Source organism: Tasmannia lanceolata, unplaced genomic scaffold (assembly GCF_043159265.1).
Source record: "Tasmannia lanceolata isolate RefF3 unplaced genomic scaffold, GAP_Taslan_0.1 ptg000008l, whole genome shotgun sequence".
NCBI classification, from domain to species: Eukaryota; Viridiplantae; Streptophyta; class Magnoliopsida; order Canellales; family Winteraceae; genus Tasmannia; species Tasmannia lanceolata.
The window spans coordinates 20,498,490-20,523,446 of record NW_027518685.1 but is presented as its reverse complement, the minus strand read 5'-3'; the positions used below and the strand labels follow the sequence as shown (position 1 = coordinate 20,523,446).

The following is a 24,957-nucleotide window of genomic DNA, read 5'->3' as shown; positions in this document are numbered from 1 at the left end:
GCTGTCGGATTTTAGAGTATGCCGCCGGAATATCAAGTACGTGAAACACCCATCGTTCAAAGATATCAAGTACGCCGCCAGATTTTCTATGTTCAAACATGTGTTCTAAACGTATCGAGTACGCCGCCGGATTCTAGAGTAAGCCACCGGAATATTAAGGGGTACGCCAGTGGAAGCAGAAATAGGGTGTACGCTGGCGAAATTCAGGGGTACGTCGGCAAAAATAATGGGGTATGCCGGCGGAAATAATAGGTACGCCGGTGGATTCTAGAGTACGCCGTCAGAATATTGAGTACGCTGCCGGATTTTCTGGGTTCAAAAATGTGTTCCAAACGTATCTAGAGTACGCCGCCGGAATATCAAGGGGTACACCGACGAAAATAAGGTGTAAGCGGAAATAATGGGTACGCTGGCGGAGTCTCATACAGAGAGGTGGTATTATTAGAAGGCGTCAGCGTTCCATATAAAGGGGCCAGCGTTCCAAAAAGTTTTTCGACACGTGTCAAGCATCCACCTGTCTCTAGTTATTTCCGACAGCCAAGATAGAAACGAACCCAAGGTTCTATCAGTTCAAATACACATTCAGACGAACCAAAGAAGCCTTGTGAAGCACGCTAATTTAATGGGCAGTAATGAAAAAAGAGATTTCTGTTGATGTCAGAAGGGCATCAGGGTCTTTTTACCACCTGATTTTGAAGAATCACCCGTGCTTCATTCTTGTTTTAAAAGGTACCTGAAATCCGTAATTCTTCGAAACATGTGCCCCCAATCCTTACTTACTCTATTTAATTCATACTCGTTTGATTTATTGCATATCCTGTTGGACTTTACGAATTAAAGAAGGGAAATGATATCAGCAGACCCATGTTTTAATAATTACATAGACCCAGCTTGTCTTTTCTTTTTTAATTGCCTTTTGAGATCTTTTTGGGAACTGTAATAACCTTCTGTCAGCTCTTAAATACTAAAAGACAAGATGCAATAGTGAAAATATCGAAACTTCTGATATCATTTTCCTAGAGAAATCTGGCTGATATTGACATCTTTAACATTAGGCATATGCCGATATTAGCTTGTCGCATTTGTAAAAGAGTAAGAGTTTATTACCTTATGCCCATGTTTAATATTCGCACGCTCACTTTAGTAAATACTTTTGTTTCTCCATTGATACCATATTGGGAATTGAAATAGCCAATTAGAAGGGTAAAAGAAGTGGCACTGATTTCTCCCAAAAGAATTCAGATATTAAGCACGTTTTTAATGCATGAATGAAAGCTGCTACGAAGACATACTAGGGACTCCCTCGCTTCTTTTGTTAAAACGACAAACATAACCCTATCTTGGTAAATGTGGGAGTAGGGTTGCAACTAAGGTCGGGGTCAGCCTCAACCCAAACCCGACGAGATTTGGGTTTAGATTGGATTGGGTTGGGAAATGCCAACTAGATTTAATTTTGGGTTGGGTTGGGGTTGAGGCCTTGAACAACCCGACCCGACCTCTATCCTGTAATTTTATCATGATTTTCAACCCGATCTAGTTTGATAAGGGAAAAAAAAAAAAAAAAACCGGGTTAGACAAGTCAGGTTAGGGTTGAGAGATCGATATAAAGGCGGGTTGGGTTAGGGTTAACCATGTTTGACCCCAGGCTCGGATTTGGTTGGGTCAGGGTTGGGTGGATGCTATCTCAAGTTGGGCTAGGGTTGGCCCCAACCCGATCCAACCCGGCCCGAGTTGCATTTTGTTTTCACGTTGGTCGACACTTCATACAAAAGACGAATGCTAAACTCAAAGGCGCCCTAGCGAAATTCCGATGAAAAGGTGCCCCCATTGGTGTAAAAGCCAAAGAACGTTAAATGCACTTTGGTCATGTTCCACCAATGGGGGTGCCCTGAGTTTAGCATTCCATATTTAAAATAAAATAAAGGAATTTTTGTCAATTAGTCCCCCATTAGTAGAATTATTGCTAAATAATCCTTAATAATTTCATATTTGCCAATTAGTCCATGCTTTTGAAAAATAATTGCATACCAACCCCAAAACAAACCGCAGTTACTATCTTCTATTAAATTTTTTAAAATGACAAAATTACCCTCAACGTTTTTTGTCACACGAGCATTACACACTCTCTCTCCACTATTTTAACGTGAACACTAGTGGGGCCAACAAGTGAATGGTTTAGGCCTTCAGGGTAAGTGATATATTCGACACAAATGGTTTAGGCCTTTAGGGGAAGTGATATATTCGACACATTTTCTTCCTCGGGCCACCCTCTCTATTGTGTTTAAGGCTGCAAATGAGTGAGCCGAGCATTGGGCTGTTTGGGCTCGGCTCGTGAAAAATTCTAGAAAGCTCGGTGGGATTTGAACCCAAGCCCCCTCTAAATCCAGCGCCTTAACCACTCGGCCAAACTTTCATTTGTACTAAGTAACCCACATTCTTTTATTTTATATATAAAAAGCAAATATAATCCAAGCTTTAAAGCTCGGCTCGTTTATGAACTAAGCCTAAAAAGCTCGCGAGCTTTTCCGAGCCGAACTATACAAAGCTCAAGTTCGGCTCGTTTATTTGGCGAGCCTAATTTTTGGGCTTGGGTTCGGCTTGTTTAATAAACGAATAAGCCCGAGCCGAGCTTTTAACGAGCCGAACCCAAACATGTTCGCGAGCCGGCTCTGTTCATTTGCAGCCCTAATTGTGTTCATGACTACTCATTTTACACTAAAATAGGGTGGCCCATGAAAGAAAAGGGGGCTAATATATCAATTTGCTTGTTTAGATAATTGAACAAGGTAGGCTCATTGTATTAAAAAAAAAATACATAGGCTTATATGTACTGACATCATGTAATGTATATTTCAAGAAAAAAATCACTTGGGCCTACTTTGTTCGAAGATCCACACCGTTCATTTGTTGGGCTCTAACGTAAATAAGCCTTGCCCCCAAAATCATCTCCATCGGGTGATCCTAACCCTTTCTATAGATAGAGAATTATATATGGTGTCGTCCATCACCAGATTGGAGGGCTAAGATCATCCAATAGAGATGATTTTTGGGGCATATCTATTTACATTTAGGCCAAACAAATGAACAGTTTAGATCTTCAAACAAGGATAACAAACGCCATATAATATCTCCTAATTTAGGTGATATAATAGTGGGCTCCACACTGTTTGAAGGCCTCCTATAAGGGTGTCAATTTTGGCTCGGGCTCGGAAGCTCGCTCGAGCTCGGCTCGAAAAAAGCTCGGCTCGAATCCTTAACGAGCCGAGCCGAGCCGGCTTGCCATGCTCGTTAAGCTTAACGAGCCGAGCCCGATTTAGGCCAGGTTCGGCTTGTTAAGGCTCGTTAAGAAAACCCGTATAAAAGAATAGTCCTAAATAAATATAATACAGTAGGAAACAGCTGTAAGTATAATCATCATGAGTCATAACTTTTTTCCGTAATTGTCATAACTTCATACATTTGTTGGTATTTTTTTGGTAATTGTCATAACTTTCTAACATTTGTTGGTAATTTTTCATTTAAAAAACTTTACACCTTCAGCTATTTTATTTTTTTCGTAATGATTACTTTTTTTTATATTATTTTTGCTTTTCTAGCCACCTTTGGCATGTGCGAATCTCTGCACCAAGGATGGTCACATGCCCGAGAAGTGGCATAGGAGAAGTTTGCTAGCAAATTCCTATAAAAAAAAAAGAAAAAAGAAAATGTTATCAACTACTGTTTTCTTTTTAATATAACCCAAGCAGCCAAGCTCGATAAGGCTCGCGAGCAGCTCGTGAGCCTAGCCGAGCCTGACCAAGCCAAGCCGAGCCTGGTTCGAGCCCGAGCCTAACCTTTGAGCTTAACCAGCCGAGCCAAGCCTGGCCAAGCTCGGCTCGGCTCGGCTCGTTTACACCCCTAGCCTCCTAGCATAAAAAAAAAATATGCACGGACCCCATAATTTTTATATGGTGTAAACATGTATAATCCAGTATTTTTCAAAAAGTATTGTAGGGGCCACACTATAGGATGATCCAAACCGTTCATTTGATGGGCCACAACATAAATAGGTTGTTACCCAAAAATCATTTCCATAGGATGATCCCAACCCTTCGATCTAAAGACGGTTACATAATATACAGTTCTTCTATAGATCGGACGGCTAGGATCATACAATGGAAATGATTTTTTGGGCACAACCTAAGGTTTACATAATATACAGTTCCTCTATAGATCGAACGGCTAGGATCATACTATGAAAATGATTTTTTGGGCACAACCTATTTATATTGTGGCGCATCAAATGGATGATTTGGATCATCCTATGGTGTAGTCCGTACAATACTTTTTTGAAAAATACTAAACTATACGGGTTTACACCATATAAAATCTCACGGATGCCATATACGATCCAAACCATTCACTTGTTTGGATTAAAGGTAAATAGGTTGTGACCCAAAAATCATCTCCGTAGGATGATCTGTTAACCCTCCGATCAGTAGACGAACAACACCGTATATAATTCTCTACGGATTGAAAGAGTTAGGATCATCCTATGGAGATGATTTTTGGGGCAAGGCCAATTTACGTTGGGGCCCAGAAAATGAACGGTTTAGATCTTTGGACAAAGTGAGCCCAAGTGATTTTTCAAAAAATATACATTGTATAATGTCTATTTTTTTAAAGAAATATGGTGGGCCTACCTTATTTAAAAATCTAAACAAAGGAAAATGATATATTCGCTCCCTTTTCTTTTCTGGGCCACCCCCAATAGCTTGAAAAGAGTAGTGTCAAATATACTAGATGGGGTGGCTCGTGAAGAAAATGGGGTGAATATATCACTTCACTTGAAACAATTCAGCTGTTAGCCCCACCAAGAGCATTGGTTGTAAGAGTGAAACGTGGAGAGAAAGGTTTGTGGGTAATTTTGTCATTTTAAAATTTTTAAAAGATAAAGTAACTGAAGTTTGTTTTGGGGAGTCTGTGTTAATAATTTTCTAATAGCAGGGACTAATTGGGAAATAAGAGATTCATGAGGATTATCACAGGCTAGGAGTCCTCTCCGGGTGTCCCCAATATCATTCTTATACAATATCAAGGAGAACGACAGAAGAACAAACAGCCCCTCCACTGTTAGAGATGTCACATTTATCAACAAGGGTATATTTGTATTTTTACAAAAGTTAGGGTTTACCGACATGAGAGAACTGGTAATTAATGAGCCCATGTGCGGAGTAGCAGCTGTCCCAACCACACTACCCCACTCGTCTATTATCCTATGCCCAAAGGCCAAAGCCATAAATGGATTAATAATTGAAGAAAACAACTAGGCAGAAAACATTGCAGGGATCAATGATAATAATACAAGAAAGATGGTGTTGTAGGCCTATAAAAGTAAAATTATCTACCGGTAAAGGTTATACTGGCCTATTATATAAAACTCCGTAATATACTTGAAAATCATTAATCAATCAAAAATTTGAAAGATCCATCTTGTCTTCAAAAGCAAGTGTCTTTTGTGTTTACGAGGACTTAAACCCAAGACCTTGAGGTGTGTGGAGAGGCTCTCAACTACAACGCAAAACATTCGGTCCCACATTGAAACTTTTGAAGAAGTACTTTTGAACCTTTATATAATGTGGAGTTGGAGGAAAGACTTGAGCCATTCAAGGAGCATTGGAATTTGTTGGGTGACCTTGTTTTGTATGAACAAAATTTCATGTCAAAAACACATGTGCGCAGGGCCGTTCCGGGCGGGGTTTGGAAAAAATACATGAGCTATTTATTGCAAAAACCGGTTTTTATTTTTCCATTAAAACCTAATTAGAATTTTATTCTCCCACATGTTTTTTGCTAATGACACCCATTAATGGTCTGACCGTTTCATCTCAACGGTCACAACAGAAACATTTTAGCCTACTAATGGTGTTTAATTCCCTGTAACATTCATATTTCCCGCGGGAGAAGATAACATTTTTTAGACACAGATTTTTGCACAGAAAAGAACTTGCTACACGAATTCTGTTTTGCAAAGAGAAATACAGTTTCTATTCTTGTTTTGCTTTATCTTCCTCCTCCGATCGTTCCTGTTTGAGCATAGTCTTAATGTGGGTCTAAGTGGATCAGTCAACAAGTGCACGTGGACTGGAGCCTGTTTTATCTTGGAACGTCGATTCACGGATCCCTGGTGCACCGTAGGGGCGGATACGATTCTTAAAGCGAGTGACTAAGTGGCCCGACTTAGCCTTTCTTCTTCAAACTTTAACAATCTGATTTCCAGAAAGGTTTTTCGTCAAACAAACAAATTCAAACAATTATGATTTCGTTTTTGGAATTTTTATTAGTAAACAGGTTTTGGGTCCGAGTTGCACAATTTGGAGTCGAGTAACCTACTTGGGTTCCAATAACCTGTATTGGAGCCGGGTAACCAGGTCGGGTCCGACCTTCTCCCTTTTGGGTTCGACTATGCCATAGATCAGTCCTTATTGGATTAATATTATCTATACCCCGTCCAACAATATCCCATGTGTAGGATATAGAACTACAAAAATCAATGGATTCTCATCAACCTCATTAAGGGCTAACGTCATCCGAAGGTGTGATTACGGGTGGCTACTAGCGATAGATGTAGTGAGTGGTCAACATGATCTTGCAATCCTAATCACCATACATGCTGGCGTTTAGGGCGATTTTCAATTAAATTAAAATAAAAATAAGCGGCAACTAAAAAAGCCTTTCAAGATCTTTCCAAACACCCACTTTTTCTACCCAACATGGATGTGATAGAGATTATTAGCTTAGTAATGCTGCTGGATACCAATTAAGAAAGATGTCCGTTGGTTATGATTCTTTCTTTTTCTGTTGATTTGAGATGTTTGGATCCGTGGAATCACAAATCATTACCTGATTATGAGAGAAAATTAAAAGAAAAGACATTCATTACAAGAAAAAACAAAGAACTCCAATAAGAAGGCTTGCTTGTTGCCTTGGGAAAGGTTGTAGAAGTCCTGCACCACAATGATTTTTGTAGTCATCTATCTTATGGATGGGACGTCCGTTTCGCATGAGATCGTGACCATGTGGGTCCCTCTCGTGATGGTCTACAAGATTGACAGTCTGTATTATACAATGCATGTCCCCATGCAAGACCCATAAATTGATCTCTAGGACTGATCCACCATGTCTTGGCGCCCGGTTGGACCCACAAAAAAAATCTTCTGTATGTCTTCCTCTCCAGACGGGGATACAAATTAAGCCGTTTTTAGGAATGGGAAATGATATTTTACCCTCCTCTGATGGATAAAATCCCCTGCCCCCCTTAATGTTATTCGTTAGGTTTTAAGGGCAAAGAAAAACGTTAAAGGGAGTGAATTTATCCTAAAGCAGTGAACCACTCTCACAGCAACAGTTAAGGTGGGGGATTTTATCCGTTTAAAATGGGGGGTGGTATCAGCGCCCGCTCCGTTTGGTTGCCAGTAAAATTTTTGTCCTAGGAAGTTTTAGTAAAATTTTGGTCACATCCCATGTTTGGTTGCCTCTTAGCAGTGGGTATTTTTTAATCCCACTCTTGTAATGATTGTTTGTGTGGTAAATTTTTTAATCCCACTTTTGTAATGATTGCCTTTTCATCCCATCCCAAAATAATCACAGGAACAAAAATAAACTCAGGAATCAAAAATAAGCTCGAGAAGAATTTTTTTCTTCCCAACAATTCAAGCAACCAAACAAAGTTTTTTTTTTCCCCACCATAGTCCGGTCAACCTAACATGGGATTTTTATTTTACCCGGATACTTCTAGGACTTTTTTTTTCCCACCAATCTCCTGGGATTTTTTTTCTCCCACATAAATCCCAGGAACCAAAAAAAACCCGGCAACCAAACGGAGGAGAATTCGGGTTGAATTTTTACCACAAAGTTGGGTTGTATTTGAGTTGATCATTCTAATTCATTTTTTCGCAAGAGCTTAACCTGACCTGACCCAAAATTGGTATACTCCTCAAGAACCCTAGACAAGTTGATTAATTCGCAAGTGAGTCACAAAGAAACATTTTGCTTCAGACACAACACACAACGTATACTTGAGAACTCAGCTATTACCGCCCCCAGTCGTACCATTCAGCTTGGTCCGGGCTGGGAAAGAACCACTGACATTCCAGTTTGGTGTCCTGTTCTAGTGCTACAACTTAGTGCAGACGAGTCCGGCCCCCCTCAGTGACCTGTATCTTCAACTGTAGTCTGTAGACAACCGTACCCTTTTTTGTGCATAAATCTACGAGTAATATTATTGAAAGGTGATGGTACCAAACCTAACTGATGGGGACCATTTCGTTCATCACATGGGGCTTTCATGCCAGATAATCTACGTGTGCTGTTCATATCATACCCTTTCTAGATCAAGACAAAATAAAAAATCAGAAGGAGGTATCTTTCTGTAGCCTCTTACCTAAACATTTCAGCATGATGCATGAGAGAATTAAAGGAGGCCAGAATTTTAGGGGCCCTACCTTTGATTTGGCAAAATCTAAAAAATCCATCTATTAGCTCGACAAGACCGTGATTGGGTGCAGTCTCTTTTCATTTTATTATTACTACTTAAAGTCAAATAAATTACACTTCTAGGGGTGGATTAGCAGTAGTAACGATAGGGTTTACTTTCCTAATTTTCTTATAATTAATGCCTCTAAATGCAACCAAATTTGTCTTTAACCCGTTGGAATTGCAGGATTTGTTTTGGGGGGAAATGCTCTGTAAGAAGAAGGTCAAAATTTCCGGCTTTCACCCAAATTGTTTCACATAAAAAAACATTTGAACCATCACATGTCAAAATCCATCGGTCACGCCCCGACCCACTATAACACTATGTAAATATTGTCCGGTTCTAGGTTTTCCCACCCTTCCCTGTTTTGTTTTCTAGTAGCACTATCATGACCAACCCACTCCGCTAGAACCTGCCCCTTGGAGGTATTGAAAATGCTTGTACATAGGGAGAGGGAGAATCCACATATATAGCCCATAAATATTTTCTCTCTTTCTAATGTGGGCTCTTACAATCCATCGCCTTTGAGGCCAGCGTCCTCACTGGCAACCCCCTTGGGGCCCATCATCCTCGCTGGTATACAGTACTGGGGGAGGTCCGGATGTGACACCATTAAGTCATGCCCCAACCCCAATATGTAAATATTGTCTTGTTCTTGGTTTTTCCACCCTCGCCAGTTTTGTTTTCCAGTAGCACTTGTGTGCCCGACTCACTTCGCATGCGATCCGCCCTTTGGAGGTGTTGAAAATGCATCTACACAGGGAGATGGAGAATCCACATATAGCCCATAAATCTTTTCTCCCTTTCCAATATGAGATCTTACACCATATATCCGGTTGCACACGCACATATGTGTGAACATGGGGCTGCGGGTTGTAGGGCGCTGCACGTGCATAGTGGGATTGTAGGGGCACTTCGCGATCGGGTGCTTTATATTTTCCATGTAAATTTGGAACGTTGATTCTGTTCATCATTGACCGCCCATATTAGTCAACAGATGAGTATCATTTGTTGGGATATGAACGAGTGCAATCTAGAACACTGGATCGGAACCATACATGTACCATCGATTGGGATCAATCCCTGGCGATTATTGTGATCCAATGGTCAAATTGGTGGTCGATCGTGATTCAACGGTGTAATAACCATTACGGGCTGAGCCAGGAGTTCTACTCTATTGAAAGGTCGTGATCTAGAGTCGATCTGGACTATAGAATCTTGATCGGGCACGATCTAATGGTTATATTTGAACCCACACTAAACATACATGATTAGGGCTGAAAAGCCACCAGTAGGCTATAAAAAGACTTTAAATTCACCCTTGCAAACACACTACAGATTCTCAGTATGATAATTGTAATCTCTAGAGCTTTTAGACGTCTTCTTTGCTTTGTTCTTTTTGCGTTGTTTTCCTCTTTTGTTCCGGTTTCTGTTTTCAGTAGAAACAGAGACTGGCCTACTCTTGTCACTTGTCAAATTCAAGGTTATTCGGTGTCCATGGACGTTAGTGCAATACACTGATAAGCAATAGTTTTGTGGATGGGCTTCATTGTAACTTAGAGGCCATTTTGTGGAAACTCAATGCATAGTCATTAATCAACTGGTGGGGACAAATATTGTCTTAAGGAAAGTGACAATATTATCATAACATGCCTTGAAGTGTCTCATTTTGCATCTCCCTCCACCACAAACATTTTCCAACAAAATTTTGCCTCTTGAGAAAACAAATATAGGGTTTCCTGCAATCCAAACAGGGCCTAGGCATTGTTGGCACTTATGAAAAAGAAATCCCAGATCTTGCATTACTCTGTACTCACCTCACGTCTCTCTATAATCCACCCACTCTCGAGTCTCGCCCTCTCAAAAGCCGAGATTTAAGGAAATAGTTAGATAATGTGTGAGGAGCATGAACACCTCATAGAAATTAGGAAAGAGATCTGCTAGGAAAATGGGATCCCGTTTTGTGGAAAAAAAACGTGCGTCAACCATTAGAGCCACGCCCACTAAAAGACATAATAAGGGGCTCATATCCCCATAAAAGCAATAAATTTACCTTTCCCGTTTTTATTTTCCAAAGTGTTTCACATTAGGAAAATAAAAAACCAATTAAGTAGGCATTTTTTCACAAATTTTATGGATTAGTAATGCTCTCAGTCCCTACCAACTCAAATATCTCCTTTTCCCTCTTTCTTGGCCCCTCTCACACACACAGGCCCATGATTATTCTATGGAAATTTTTTTCATAGTTGCCAAACACGGCCTATAGGAAATTTGTTTTCATGGTTACCAAACATAGTCTAAGATTTTTTTTTAGCATAATCGACATTAAAACCACTTTAATACCCATTCACTATATCATTTGTAGAATTATCACGAAATTTTTATTTTGCTGTAAACCCGTAGAGAATCACGTGAAGGGATCCGATTCATTAGTGGGCCGGGGTTGGGGAAGTCATATATTCTCCAAAATTTTACCATTTGTTTTGTTATCCACTCCTAAAAAGGTTAAACAACGCAGCCTAAACTGACCTGAGCACACTGCCCCTGCCTCGTGGTTGGGAGACACAGCAACTTCTAACTGAGATACGGGATGAAACCCAATACTCAATAAGCATCTTTAATTTCAATACTATCTGCATATTATAGCATTAGATATGGAAATCATTTTTAGAGGTATACAAAGATGCCATAATTCTTTAAAGGGAAACTTGATCTTCCAAGTTCCAACATGCAAAAGGACACCATGGCACATTTTTTTATGGATCGAATGCGACTCTGCCTTTGCTAGCTGTGAATATCATTGGGACAAAAACTACAAAGATCCTCACAATTAACTTCGACGGCAAAAACAAAAATCATCTAGCCACCTATTGTTGAACTATGTACGACTAATTTCACATATGGCAATGACAGTGGACTGGTTTCCTAGATGCCTCTGGTTTTTGTCAACTTAGTTTAGCTTGTTTCCACTGCTTGGATGTTTAGCCTTGTTTCTACTGCTTGGATTAATGCCCTTTTTGTATTTATTTTTTGTAATGGTTCAGAGTGACTCCTTATGGCATCTCGTGTGTCGAGCCATGGGTGTAGTGTTTGGTGTAATGTTGGTAATCTGTAGTTATTTTGAATATCTAATTGCCCACCTCACGGGCCTTGGCCTAGTGATGTTGAACCCTATTTCTTGATGGCAAGTTTCGAGTCCAAGTAGTGGTACGTACATAGCTATTAATAAAAAATAAGAATAGGGCGGCGAATTTTATCACCGCCTTCTAGGATAAATTCATTCCCATTTTACCTACAGATTATTCCAAACTGATAGTTATGTTGTTTTTATGTTCTATGCAAGGTTTTAAATTTCGGTTTCGATACCGGTTTCGGACCCCCGGAAATCGAAATTTCGGCCGAAATCCGGCGAAACAAAGAAAACAGTATTTTATTTGATATAAAATTTCGGCCGAAATTACCGAAATTTCTGTAAAATATTTTTTTTAAAAAAACAGGTTTTTTGGGTGAAATTTCGGAAAAAACAAAATTTCGCCCGAAATTCCAAAATTTCTTCCGAAATAAAATACTGTTTCGGGTAAGTGTGATCTCGGTGTCGGTCTCCACCGAAATCCGAAATTTCAGATTTCGGTCGAAATTTAAAACCATGGTTCAAAGCCATGATAAAAACATGATTTAAATAAACCGCTGCATTTTTATTAAATGCTTTTGATCGTGATCTTTGTCGTTGTGTCTTGATCCAATCTCATGTAGAATCCTTTCTATGCATTGAGCGTAAAAAGCTCATTCCATGTTGTCTTTTTATTTTTACAGATATTGATGAATAGCTTAAGTACTCATGGGATTTGGGTGTGAGAAATGTTTCGGTAGCATTAGAAGATTTATAGTTTACCTTCCCAGTTTCAGTAGACAGTTGTGGTTGGAAATCGAGCAGTTGGGCTCATGGATTTAATATGACTGATAACTTTTCGATTCTTTAGTTAATAAATGTTGATTTTCTGCTAGTTGCTCTATATATTTCTCATAAGCACGTAATTGTGGATGTTTTTGGCCTTACACGCCCATGTGGTTCTTGTTGGTATTGTGGGCGTGTGGCACTGTCACAGAGGCCCTAGTTCGGGGGTGTGACAACTGAAATTCCCCAACCTGTCCAAAACGTGAGAACGTTTGGGGGGTGAGGGTATTTATGTCCCAAAATAATAATCTTATTTAATTAATTAAATTAAAAGAGGAGCATAGTTAGTTTCCTAGTTGGAGTGGGTTAGGGTTTCCAAAAGCCTTGCTAAGTTAGGACTCTTAAAAGCTAGAGTCTATAAAAACTCCATGAAGCTACAGATTTTGGAACTTTAAACCCTAAGAGAAACTTGTGGAGCTTTTGGGAGAAGAGATCGAGAAAATCTTAGGAAATCAATCTTCCAAAAGGTATGTAAGTTATAGTTTTGGTTTATTTTCTCCCTAAGAGATTCAAATATCTTAAGAATAAAGATAAGAGTGTAATCATAGTGATTAAATCAATCATTGTGTACTTCGATTAAATAATCATTGATTAAGGTGGAGGAGAATTGATTTTCCCTCGAAGGTCTTCGTGCTCTTTCACGTTAGATGCCTTAATCGATAAATAACTTGTTATAGTATGTTTTTTTTTTAAAAAAAAATGGTGAAAAATCCCGTTTCAGGAAAAACTAGGGTCCGCGCATGGGGCGGATGTCCGGCAAAAATGGCGGACGTCTGTTTGAATCTATTCGGGATAACCGAGAGTTCCCCGGACGTCTGGCATCGCAGTTCTTCCCCCGGCAGCTTAAACTTCAGAAATTCATAACTTATTTGTTTCTTGTCCGTTTTCGACGCTCTTGTACTCTACGGATATGTCGAAAATAAGTACTTTCTGTTAAAAATAGTTTCAAAAAGTTTTGAAGACTCTAAAATAATGAAAATTTCAGAAATACTAAAAGAACCCTATGACTGTTTATTTTGAGGCCACGGATCTGCCCCAAGGGACTTAGATATTAGTCCAAAGTATTATTAATTACGGGTTAATATGGACTGTAGGGGATACTACACAGTGATCAAAGAGTTACTTCGTGGGAGACAATTCAAACAAGTGCCACAGGTGAGTAGACTTGTTCTACCACAGTTATTCTATATAATGAATATGATTTCTTATGCAAAGTTATGCATGTTTATGATTGTTATTGATTGTGTTGGTGTACATGATGGTCAATAGTAAAGGTATGGTATTAACTCCTGGTGTGGATTTACCATATGCACTTATGTGTGCCGGTTAGACTTGATAGTCATTGTGTGGTATTGACTCCTGGTGCAGATCTATCATACGCACGTATGTGCCAGTCTTGACTTGATAGTCGTAGTTCTTGCGTCACGATATGATGTTGTCCAAGTAAGGATGCAACGGTTAATGTCCGTTGGACAGGTGTTTTGCATGATTACTGGTGTATGAGACAGTTTCTAGGCCGTCGAAGTAATGGTCACGGATCAAGCCGCAGTATCACTTGTCGAGGTATTACGAGGGTAAAATCTCGTACGAGATCGTTGGGATTTGGCTTCCTATTAGTTAGTAGGCAGGTTCCGTTAGCTACGTAGTCTAGCAGTACTAGTCTCACTACACTAGCCATCAAGCGAAGCTGCAATTACAGTTACAGTTACAGTTACAGTTACAGTTACAGAAACAGTTATGCAAGCTATACAGTTTGCTAGCTAGATTGTTATGCCGGTTACATCTTTACATTTATTGCCAATTATTTTGTTTGTTTAATTGGTATTATGTTATTAAGAGCAGACATGTTTATTTCACTGGGCATTAGCTCATTCCACACATTCTATGTTACAGGTGATGACAGTAGGGTGCATGATTCGCGAGCTTGGGAGTGAGCAAGGGCGATAGTTTAGGATTTGTTATTTTAATATTTTAGACAGTAGCATTAGTTGCAATAAACATTGAGACAATTAATTTGGTTTATTTGATGTAGTCCATTGGACAAGATATTTAGTTTCCGCACAGATAACTCTGATGATGAATTAATAAATTAGTTTTGCTTAGCAGCTTTGTTTATTGCATAGTTCCAGTGTGAATGCCTTACATATTCATGGTTTGATGAATATGTGGCGCTGTTATGTGCCTAGACCGGAAACTCGGTTTGGGGCGTGACAACAAGTTTCATCTTCTTCCTCTTCCTTCATCTTCTTTAGTGATTGATAATATCTTTACCTTGCTTTTATTTCATTACTAAGTAACAAGGGTTAGGTTAATTTGAAAATCTAATTTGATTTGCAAAATTCTTATCAACCCAATTCACCCCCTCTTGATTTGCCTTGGGATTTCAATTGACAAGCTATATTGGACTAATGCTATAATTGTACAAGCCTGTTCAATTAACTACAGGGCAAATGGTTAAGCTCCCTGAAGTGCAAGTGCAGATTATCAAAGCTAAATCCTAAGAACAAGTATTCAACACTTTGGTAGTGAACTAAAGCCGAAGCTGGTGCAATTGGAATACATCTCAAGCCAAGGCAAAGTTCAAAAGTGTCACGACTTGAAGCATTAAAGGTCGGAGGATGAAACTTTAACCTAGAATATCAAATCCATCCTCCCAAGATTGAATAACGTTCAAAGAACACAAAGAGACCAAATACTTTCAAAATAAACTCAAGTGACCAAGAGCCCTAAAGCTGGAAATGAAAAATATAGCGAAAAATTAAAAAACCCAACTTTGTACTGGATCGGTTGACCGCTATTTGTTCAGTCGACCGCCTGTTAGAAGTCGGATTTTTTTATAACATATCCAGTACCCTTTTGGTGGGCCATCGAGACATTTTTTGGTTGACCATGGCCAGAAAGCATGACTTTAAAAAAATAAAAATCAATACCTTCGTGACGGGCGACCGAGAGTCCACGGGCAACCGACCCGGTTGACCAAATGTCGGCTTCCTAGGTTGAGAGAGCCATTAGACCCTCACAACTAGTTTTCGGTCTCCTCTATAAGTACAAGTGCTTAACATCATTGAAAACAACTTAAGGGTGATAAATCATCACTATTTTAAGCTTTCAACTGTTAATCATTCATTTCAAGAGAATACACTCTCAACCTCCTTGGGCTCTGAACTTGCTATTATGAGGTTTGAATCAAGCTTATCATTTGTAATCTTCATTTGAGAGTGTGAGATCTATGCTATACATTGTAATCGGCCTACAAGAGGCTTATCATATGATTTTGATCTTCTTCTTCTTCATTATATTTTGCTGAGGAGGGTCACATAGTTAAAACCCTTGGAGCGAGATGCTCAGTTTATACTTGGTGTTGATCTCTACTGTTAGGGAGATTGGCTATTAGTGGATCCTCAAGGAGGGATACCTTGAGGAGAGTGGATGTAGGCAGGTTGCTGAACCACTATAAAAATCTCTGGTGTGATCATCTTTTTTTTTTTTTGAAAAGGGCAACAGAATATATATATATATATATATATATATATATATATATATATATATATATATATATATATATATATATATATATATGAGGAAAATGTTGGTGAGCTTAAGCTCACCAAACTTTTGGTGAGCTAGCTTGCCCAATCACATGGGTCCCACATTTTGGGGAGTGATCCAAACCATTCATTTGCAAGGCCTTATCATAGATAGGGGGTATACCAAAAATCAGCTCCATAGGATCATCCTAACCCCTCCATTTGTGGAGGAAAAAAATGGGGCAGATTTGTGTCTGTCCATTTTTGTCCTCCACAAATGGAGGGGTTAGGATGATCCTATGGAGCTGATTTTTGGTACACCCCCTATCTATGTAAGGGACTTTCAAATGAATGGTTTGGATCATCCTAACAAAGTGGGCCCCCATGTGATTGGGCAAGCTAGCTCACCATAAGTTTGGTGAGCTTAAGCTCACCAACAATTTCCTCTATATATATATATATATATATATATATGAAAAAACAGAACCGAGGTGGTCCTGAAGGAACAAAGATAATACAAAGATAGCAGTACAATAATTCAAGGAGGTAGATAGTCAAAGCACTCAAACGCGGCCCGAAAGACTCCTTTCTTGGCAAGGGTGTCTGCTTCCGCATTGGCTGATCTCCTGACATGGCGAAAAACTATTGAGGAGCCCTTAGCCCTGTCCTCTATTTCCTCTAAGAGAGGCAAAAATCGCCAAGGGGGAGAAGCGTTACCCGAAAGCCAGCGAATAACATTTAAGAAATCCCCTTCGACGATAATTTTGTCGCACTCTAGACGAGGCATCGAGAGAAGCCCGCTATGAACGGCTCGGACCTCTGCCTCGTTTGAGTCTGCCACTCCGATAGGCCCCGAGTAGGCCCAGAGGACTTCCCCTTTGTGGTTTCTACATAACCCCCCTACTCCTGCCATTCCTGGATTGCCGATAGACGATCCGTCAAAGTTAAGTTTCAGGGACCCCGGAGGAGGAGGAATCGAGGAGGGGAGGATTTCACTTTGGTAGCCGATTCCAAGCATATGATTGACCATCCTTCCCAGAGGTCGAAAGCTGAAACAAAACGAAACAGAGGAAGGCTTCGAGCCCAGGATATGACCGCAGCTATCAATTGAATATAAATCCAATAGGGAGATCTAGCCTTCCCTTCAAAGATACGAGCATTCCTCTCTTTCCACAAGAACCACCATGAGGCCAGGAGACACATCTTCCACATCGTTCTGCCTTTCATTTTCCAAGGAGTCCAGGCCCAACTCTAAATGAATTCAGCCATAGAGTTGGAGGGGACCCAACTGATTCCAAAACGAGAAAAAATAAGACCCCAAATATGGCGAGCAACCTTACAGTGTATGAAAAGGTGGTCAATGGATTCCCCAGCGGATAAACATAGAGGACAGTGATCTACCAACCACATTCCTCGTTTCCTCAAAAAATCCATAGTTTGAATGCGGCCCCAGCTAACCGACCACCCAAAGAAAGCAACTCTTGGAGGACAAGATTGTCTCCAAACCGAGGAGGACACATGCTCCACTGAAGAAGGGATCAGATGGTTATAAAAAGATTGACTGAAAATATCCCCGAAGGATTCCAAATCCAAATCCGACGATCTACGCCCGAAGACTTGATGAAGCAAGAATCCAATAAGGAGAGGAGGGCGCTGTAAGAGTTTAACTCCCTTCTGGTGTGATCATCTTGACTCTTACTCTTTATGTCTTCATTAGTGACTAGTAATCTCTTTCCATTTACTTTTATCTTTGTATTCAATTAAGTTTGCAAAATCGATTTGATTTCAAAGATAATCTAAAATGTTTTTAAGAAACCCAATTCATCCCCCTCTTGGGTTGCTACTTGGGATTTCAGTCCTGCTGGAAAGCTAGGGGCAAGAGGCTTTCAAAGAGACCAAGAAAGTGTGGCGAAATTGAGTGAAAATCCCATCAAAACCCTAATCTATATGCAAATCAATGAGGTTAATGTAAAGAACCATAATCCGAACATGTTTCTTACTTCGGATTGATCTCCCTGGCATCCAAAACGTCCTCCTGCATCTCCTTGTGCTTCTTGGCCACCTCTTTCTACGATTAAGGGTTGTCTCTGGAGAAAAATCAACCTACCATATTAATATTTATACCCATGTTAACAGGGGCGGAGCTACATGTAGCATAAGGGGCAGCTGTCCTGTTGAGTTGGGCCAAACTCGTTAATAGGCATAACTCAATTGGGCCCAGCCCCCTTTAAAATTTGAAGCCTGCCCCCTTACGTATAAATCCTGGCTCTGCCACTGCATGTTAGGTCCCCTAATACAGATTTTAATATTTGACCGAAGTGCAATATTTTGGGTATGAGAGAGAGAGAGGCCGTTGTGGGTTTCGAGGCCTTTGTGGGTTTCATAGCCGGTTAAAAGGTAAGAGGGGTGTGAATTTAGAGAGAGAGAGAGAGAGAGAGAGAGAGAGAGAGGCCGTTGTGGGTTTGGAGGCCTTTGTAGGTTTCATAGCCGGTTAAAAGGTGAGCGGGGGGAGGGGTGAACTTATCACCGCCCTTTGATGAGACTCTAATAGCATGACTGTATGTACGAGGAGCAGCCTAGGCTATGTAATACCCAGGCATAGTGGTAAGGATATAAATAGAAAGAATAATAAGTGCGTTTTGAAGACTGCTTCAAAATAAGAAAAAAACACTGTTTTTTGTTTTTCAAGATTTTCAGACCTGAGTCACCATCAAATTAGACATCAGCCATGTGCATTCTTTTGTTATTACTCATTCCCTAAAAGTTAACGGCTATTTTTTATTGGACGGCGTTTCTGACACACGCCCGTGCGTACCTAGGTTGTTTATTTTTTATGGGGAGCCGAAATTTGCATCCCTGCTTTTCTCACATGTACCTACTCTCTGTGTTTTGAACTCTCTTGGCTTCTAGCCTGTGAAAATTTCCTACTATGGCAAGGAGGAATTGGAAGATACCAAAACGTGAGGTAGAGATAATAGAGCTTCGCTGTATAATAGTAAAAATTTTAAACCATGCAGTACTCATTGAACTGACACAACAAACACAGTGCTAAAATAGCAATTATTTTATTTGATCACACACAGTACAAAGTCCTTTTGAAAGGGAAGAAAAGTTAACAAGGGAAAACATACACATTCCCTTGAAGATCTTCACAACTTAGCAATACTACATAATAACACATAGGTAGAAATTTCACTCCAAACGACTGATATCGTTTTCCATGTCTTGAAATTTCATCAGAAACAGTAATTGTCCCAAAGAGAAGGCAAACCCATTTCAGATAAATAGCTCTCTGAGCTTCCTTCTCCTAAAGTTGGTGCAACCTCAGTCATCATTTGGTTGCTTTCCAGTGTAGCAAGGTGATCCAGAAAGGCCTTTAGTAACTTTTTCTCACAAGAGAAAGGGTTTAAGGAGGGACCCACATCAGAAAAGCCATCCAATTGGGCAAAGCCCTTGGTGGGTATGTTTGTTTCCATCTGATGTAGGTTGGACAAGGTTGGGACTGTGTCTTGAGACGTCTGGTTTGGGTTGGTTAAATTGGAGAAGCAGGGCACTTGCTCAAACCCATCTAGATTTAGTGGAGTTTGGTCAAAGCTAAGGAAGGTATCCAATAAAGGAGGAAGATCTATAGAAGAACTTGTCTCTTCATATGAGGTTTCTTGGCAATGTTTTGAAGAAGTTCCTCTGTTTTTGTAGAACACTCTACATAAAACCCAATCTTCCTGCTCAACAAGAAAAAAAAGGAAAGGGTTAAAAAGTAAAAACCATATGCAAATAATATACAATGGGCTACTTTCCACACTCCCTTGTTTTGATATTGTGAGCCATATCTTTGCATTACTCTCTTGTCATTGTCTATTATTCCATTAAAACCCATTAAAAGCCAAGAGAGGGCTGCCAATTTCAAAACTAGGGAGTGCTTCCATCATTTCTCTGTTTGTGTGCAATCAGTCAATCACATCTTCAATAATTGATCTAAATTTTATTTTATAATAATAAGGTGTTCAACCAACATGATTCTATGTCTCATGTAACTACTTTGACAGTCTGAATTCATAAAATAAATTTTTTTTTTTTTTTTAGCGGCCAACGATTTCTATAATATATAATAATTGAAGCAAAAATTTTAATTTCATGTTATTAAAGAGTATTTTGATAAACTAATCAAAACAAATTATAATAATTCATCCGGCAATTTCAAGTTACTTTCCGTAAGCTAATCCACTAAATAAAATATTAGTCAGTCGTGATACACGCCCAACCCACTTTACATCAACATGATCGTAATCTAAGTAGTTTGTCTAGTGGGCCATACTATGGATATTCAACCACTTAAAAACAGAGCCCTGGCCCACATCCAAGACCATAGATCATGAAATTGGGTACAATTTTTAAGTTCTGGCATCTCAACTGCTAGGCCCACTGGATTATGTTCAAGATTGGCTGGCTGTCTATCGATGCATCTCACTTGTCATAAAATAGTTACTCGTATGTTTTTTTAATTATGGAAAATATTTTTTTCTATGAAAAAAAATCCATCAATTAGAAAATTCCAGGGTTTACCAAGTTTTCCTAAGGCCATGTTTGGCAGCCATGATTTTCATGGAATATTACTTTACCCAATGGTGAGGGAGGGCAGGAGAGGGGTAGAGACCTGAGAGGGTGGGACCCAGGAGAGGGTGAGAAAAACGTTGGGACAAAAGGAAAAGAACTCTACTCAAAATAATATTTCTTTTTTCCAAGTTTTTTACCCACTTTTCCTCACTCGTGCCCTCTTTAAGTCGCTCCTCCTCCCACCCTCCTTATCCTCCTCTCACAACTTGGTAAATTAATATTCTATGGAAAAAAGTTTCACGGTTGCCATTCAAAAAAAAGAAGAAAAAGGTTTGATGGTTGCCAAACATGGCCTGATGTATACTTTTCCTAAAGCCCGATAGTTTTCTTTGAACTCCCTGAATCTATCAACTCAAATCATTGAAGGAATATACTAAAAACGCAATAGGAAAATAACTTTACCAAAGGATCTTTCAAAGTGTTTGGTTTTTATATAAGAATAGGTATTGATCACCAGGGACACCCAGCGTCAGTGTATCAATGACTTAAAAGGAGGCTGATGTACTTGATGTCAGAAGAATCCAAAGGTTTTGATTGCCACGTACACTTGCCCCGGGTGTCCCTGGTGATCAAAAGGGGCGTAAATATCACTTCCCACTTTTATTTGATTTGTCCCCACTTTTATTAGTACTATTTAATGCACTCGAGAAAGGTAACTTGATAATTGTCATCGTTGTTTTGTTTTAGATAAGACATTTCTTACCGTTGCTGTGACTCCCGACATTTTCCATTGGTGGTTATAATTTTGCAACCACTTGTGCTAAGCAATGAGACATGAGATGGGGTGTATCAATAAATTAGGGGGGGTTGTTCTATAGAAGTTTTTTAAGTAAAAGAGTGAATTAACTTGGATTTTGGTGGTATAAGACTATAAGCTATGTCTCTGATATTTTCAGAATATCGCGTTTTTGTCGGGATATTTTGATAGAACGACAGAATTCCGAAATAATCCGGAGATTTAAAAAATATTGCGATATTTTTAATTATATTATAAAATATCGCGATAATATCACGATATTATCCTCATATATTTTTTTTAATTTTATATATTCATATATATTTTTTAATAATTGTACTTCTATGGTTTTTTCCCGATATAAACCCAAAGAAAATAAATTTTTTTTAATCTATCCGGAGATTATCCCTTGCCGAGATATTCTGAGAACCATATTTAGGACATAGATATGAAGGAAGAAGAAGAGAGAACCTTGAAAGTAACTTTTTGCAGATGTGAGGGTCCCTCAAGCCTGAATTCATGCATGACCCAATCAGTTTTCTTTCCCTTTGGAGCTCTCCCTTGGTAGAACACCAAGGTCTTTCTCATGCCCACAAGACTTCCTTTCCTAATGTCGATAACTTGCCTATCTTTTCCAGTGGCTTTCCAGTACCCAGACATTGTCGCCCTGTTTGTTCGTAATCCGGTCGCGTACTTCCGGTCACGGAGACTGAAAAAATACCACTCCTTTCCTCCTACACATGCAATTTCTGACACAGAGAAGAATAGTAGCGACATCAATTATCAGAGCTTTGGGTAACTGTTAACATGGTAATTTACTATAACAGTAACATGGTAATTTACCTTGGTATTATTATTTTACATTTGTTAAGCTGGTTAAGTTAAAGATAAGTTAGACCATATTATGTCACTAAGGCCCTGTTTGGATTTCAGGAATTTCTTGAAAAGTTTTTGGAAAGGAAAAATGTTTCTAAAATGTACTACTTTTTTTACACACATTAAAAAAAAGGATCACTTGAAGCAACTCTATTCAATTTTTATTTACAGGGACCTTCACTATATATGATGCCATCCCACGAAATTAACCATAATCATACCATTTTTCGGTAAATCATGGAAAGAAAAATTAATTCCCAAGAACAAAATTTCTATCACAAATTATTTTCTTGCCGTGCAAACAGGGTCTAAGTAGAATTTTTCACCCGTCCTTGCTAAAATTCACATGTATGACAATGATATCTTCACCCAGAGGAAGATGAAGCACCCATCACATCTATGTACAGTAATAGAAAAATAACAAAATAATTTATGTTGATATATGGCCCACATAAAGAAAACTTTAATTTTACTGTCGAGGTTAGTCTAGAACTTTAAAACTAAACACCTCCAAAATACCCTTTTTAGTTTTTAACACTTCCAGACAAATTCGATTTTAAACGAAGATATGGTGTAGAAAAGGGGCCAAAAAAAAAAAAAAAAAACTTTTTCTTTTCTACTAATTTTACATTGCCTTTTCTATTATAAATGTACTTAAAAAGAAGCTGAAAGAGAATTAAGCCTACAAAGAAAATGAAAAGCATTGTGACTTTTTTTGAGGAAATTGTGGAACATGCAGAAGAGCATAAACAAAAAAGAGGAAAACATTTATTTTAAAGAACGGGGAGCTGATATCTACAAACCACATGTTTTGCTTGGTATCTTTTCTCTTTTCTCTCTTTTGCACTTTTCTTATGTTTGTTTCAGCTGCTGAGAGTTAGGCAACTACTCCAAGAAATTTGAAGCAAAGAGTAGAGGGTGTATTAGGAGGTGTTAGTATCAAGAACTAGATTAAGAGGTCTGCTAGAATAATTCCATTGAGACAGAAATCCGTGCTTCATTGTCTGATTGTCTCCTTCATTTCCACCATTTTAATGATGCAAATGAAGATATATTGATTGGAGCCTACTAAATCTTTGAATTAAAAGCCATTTATTGCACTTAAATATATAAGGCAATTCATTCTCTAAGAATCTGATATAAGAGTAGAGCATTGCCCCCCCTAATGGCATGTCATAATCTTGGGATCTGACCCACAGCTAGACTAGGCCAAAGACAGGACTGGAGATAATCAGAAATCGAGATGGATCGTTGAGAATCTGACAAATGAGAGAAGATGAGAATTGGTGGTAATCTCACCTACCATGCCTAGTTGAAATTTGAAACAGAAAAAGAACATAGAACACTATAGAGAAAGATTAGAATTGGTGGAATCTCATTCTACTTGTGATTCATGTAAATAAAAGGCATTTCGATGACGATGGCTGATTCAGGACTTAAAATAGAGGAAGAGGAGGAGAAACTTGAGCTAATCTCAGCTGCCCAGAAACAACTGTTTGGTCATGAAAATGCACTGGATCCCATTGGAACTTCAAAGTTAGGCGTGCTTGAGTGAGAGCGGTACTAGGATGAGTGACCTCCTGTGAAGTCCTCATGTTGCACCCTTCTATTTTTTCATTCCAAAAAAAGAAGAAGAACTGGTTGGTCATAAGAATCCCATTTAAGGAAAGAACAACACGTAGAGGAGATGAAAATTGGGGTCTGAAGTGCCTAAGATCCATGTGTCCAGACACCCATGTTTTGATTATAGACATGCAGGAAAACATTGGAAGCCACAGAGAGGAAAAAGAGAAAGCAACATCAGAATCTGAATTTATAGTAATCTCACGTGTCTAGAGACCCTTCATTATCATCGAAATTCTTCACACATTTATTACACTCAGACGGCAAAGGAGAGAGAGAGAGAGAGGGGGGGGGGGAGAGATGGTAATTAATGTTAATGTTATGTTACCTGGAAGGTCCCATGGCTCGATCTTGTTCAAGTCGACTTCGATGAGCATTGGAGACTCTTGTGAATTCCAACTATGGTTGCCTGAAACTTTTTTCATCAAGTAGTCAGATACCAGTTCTTCATCCCTTGGATGGAACCTAAAGCCCGGGGGCAATTTTGCTTCCACAACGCTCACTAAGCTCATCTCTTTCTCCTTCTCAATGTGTTAACACAAAAACCAAACCAAATGATGATGGGAACAAAAAGAGATCGCTGAGAGAGATGGTACCTAAAAGCTACTGAAAAAGGGCCAAAGAAGAGGGGGTTTGTAGAAGTTTGATGAAGGACAAGTCAAGAAAACCAGAGAGAGAGAGAGAGAGAGAGAGAGACCAATGAAATAAAGGATGCTCCTAAATTAACGAAGAACAAGAGACCAAAACCCAAAAAAAAACAGGAGAGGAAGAGCAGCTGGAAAAGGGAGACACCATGATGATAAAATGTAGATGGGTGTGTTTCATATCAGTTAAGAACAAGAAACAAGAAAGTAAAAAGAGAGGAGAGGTAATGGCTAATGAGATCCCAATAAGAGAGTGAAAGGGGATATATAAATAAAATAAAGTGCAAGAGAACCAAAGCAAGCAGGGAGCAATGCTACTGTACAAAAAGAGGGTCACGTGCTCTCAACCATGGTTGGTATGATGACGTGGCCTTTCCCCCGGTAATTTCCTTTCATCCTTTCAAGTTGGGAGAAATCATATGATGCCCGACGTCAAGTCACGTGATGCAAAAGTTCCACCCTTGATA

At 39.2% G+C, this 24,957-nt stretch overlaps 1 protein-coding gene and 1 long non-coding RNA gene across 2 annotated transcripts; one reads left to right on the top strand and one right to left on the bottom strand.

Annotated features, from left to right (window-relative positions):
- The first annotated feature begins 12,776 nt into the window (after positions 1-12,776).
- LOC143883401 (uncharacterized) lies at positions 12,777-14,333 on the top strand. The gene is made up of 3 exons (XR_013252376.1): positions 12,777-12,937; positions 13,565-13,625; positions 13,839-14,333. It is a non-coding gene; the product is annotated as an uncharacterized LOC143883401 (long non-coding RNA).
- A 4,710-nt stretch (positions 14,334-19,043) lies between these two features.
- LOC143883400 (NAC domain-containing protein 21/22-like) lies at positions 19,044-24,716 on the bottom strand. Its single transcript, XM_077386754.1, has 3 exons — positions 24,175-24,716; positions 21,819-22,096; positions 19,044-19,719 (listed from the first exon to the last, which is right to left on the bottom strand). Exons 1-3 carry the CDS (start codon positions 24,356-24,358, stop codon positions 19,234-19,236), a joined length of 948 nt encoding a protein of 315 aa, XP_077242869.1. The 5' UTR covers positions 24,359-24,716; the 3' UTR covers positions 19,044-19,233.
- Between the last annotated feature and the right edge of the window lie 241 nt (positions 24,717-24,957).

What these genes read in the sequence shown, in the direction of transcription:
- LOC143883400 (XM_077386754.1), bottom strand. Translation starts at nt 24,358, where the DNA reads ATGAGCTTAGTGAGCGTTGTGGAAGCAAAATTGCCCCCGGGCTTTAGG. An exon ending in CGAGCCATGGGACCTTCCAG is followed by an intron (nt 22,097 to 24,174) that starts GTAACATAACAT and finishes TCTCTGTGTCAG; the next exon opens with AAATTGCATGTGTAGGAGGA. An exon ending in TGCAAAAAGTTACTTTCAAG is followed by an intron (nt 19,720 to 21,818) that starts GTTCTCTCTTCT and finishes CTTGTTGAGCAG; the next exon opens with GAAGATTGGGTTTTATGTAG.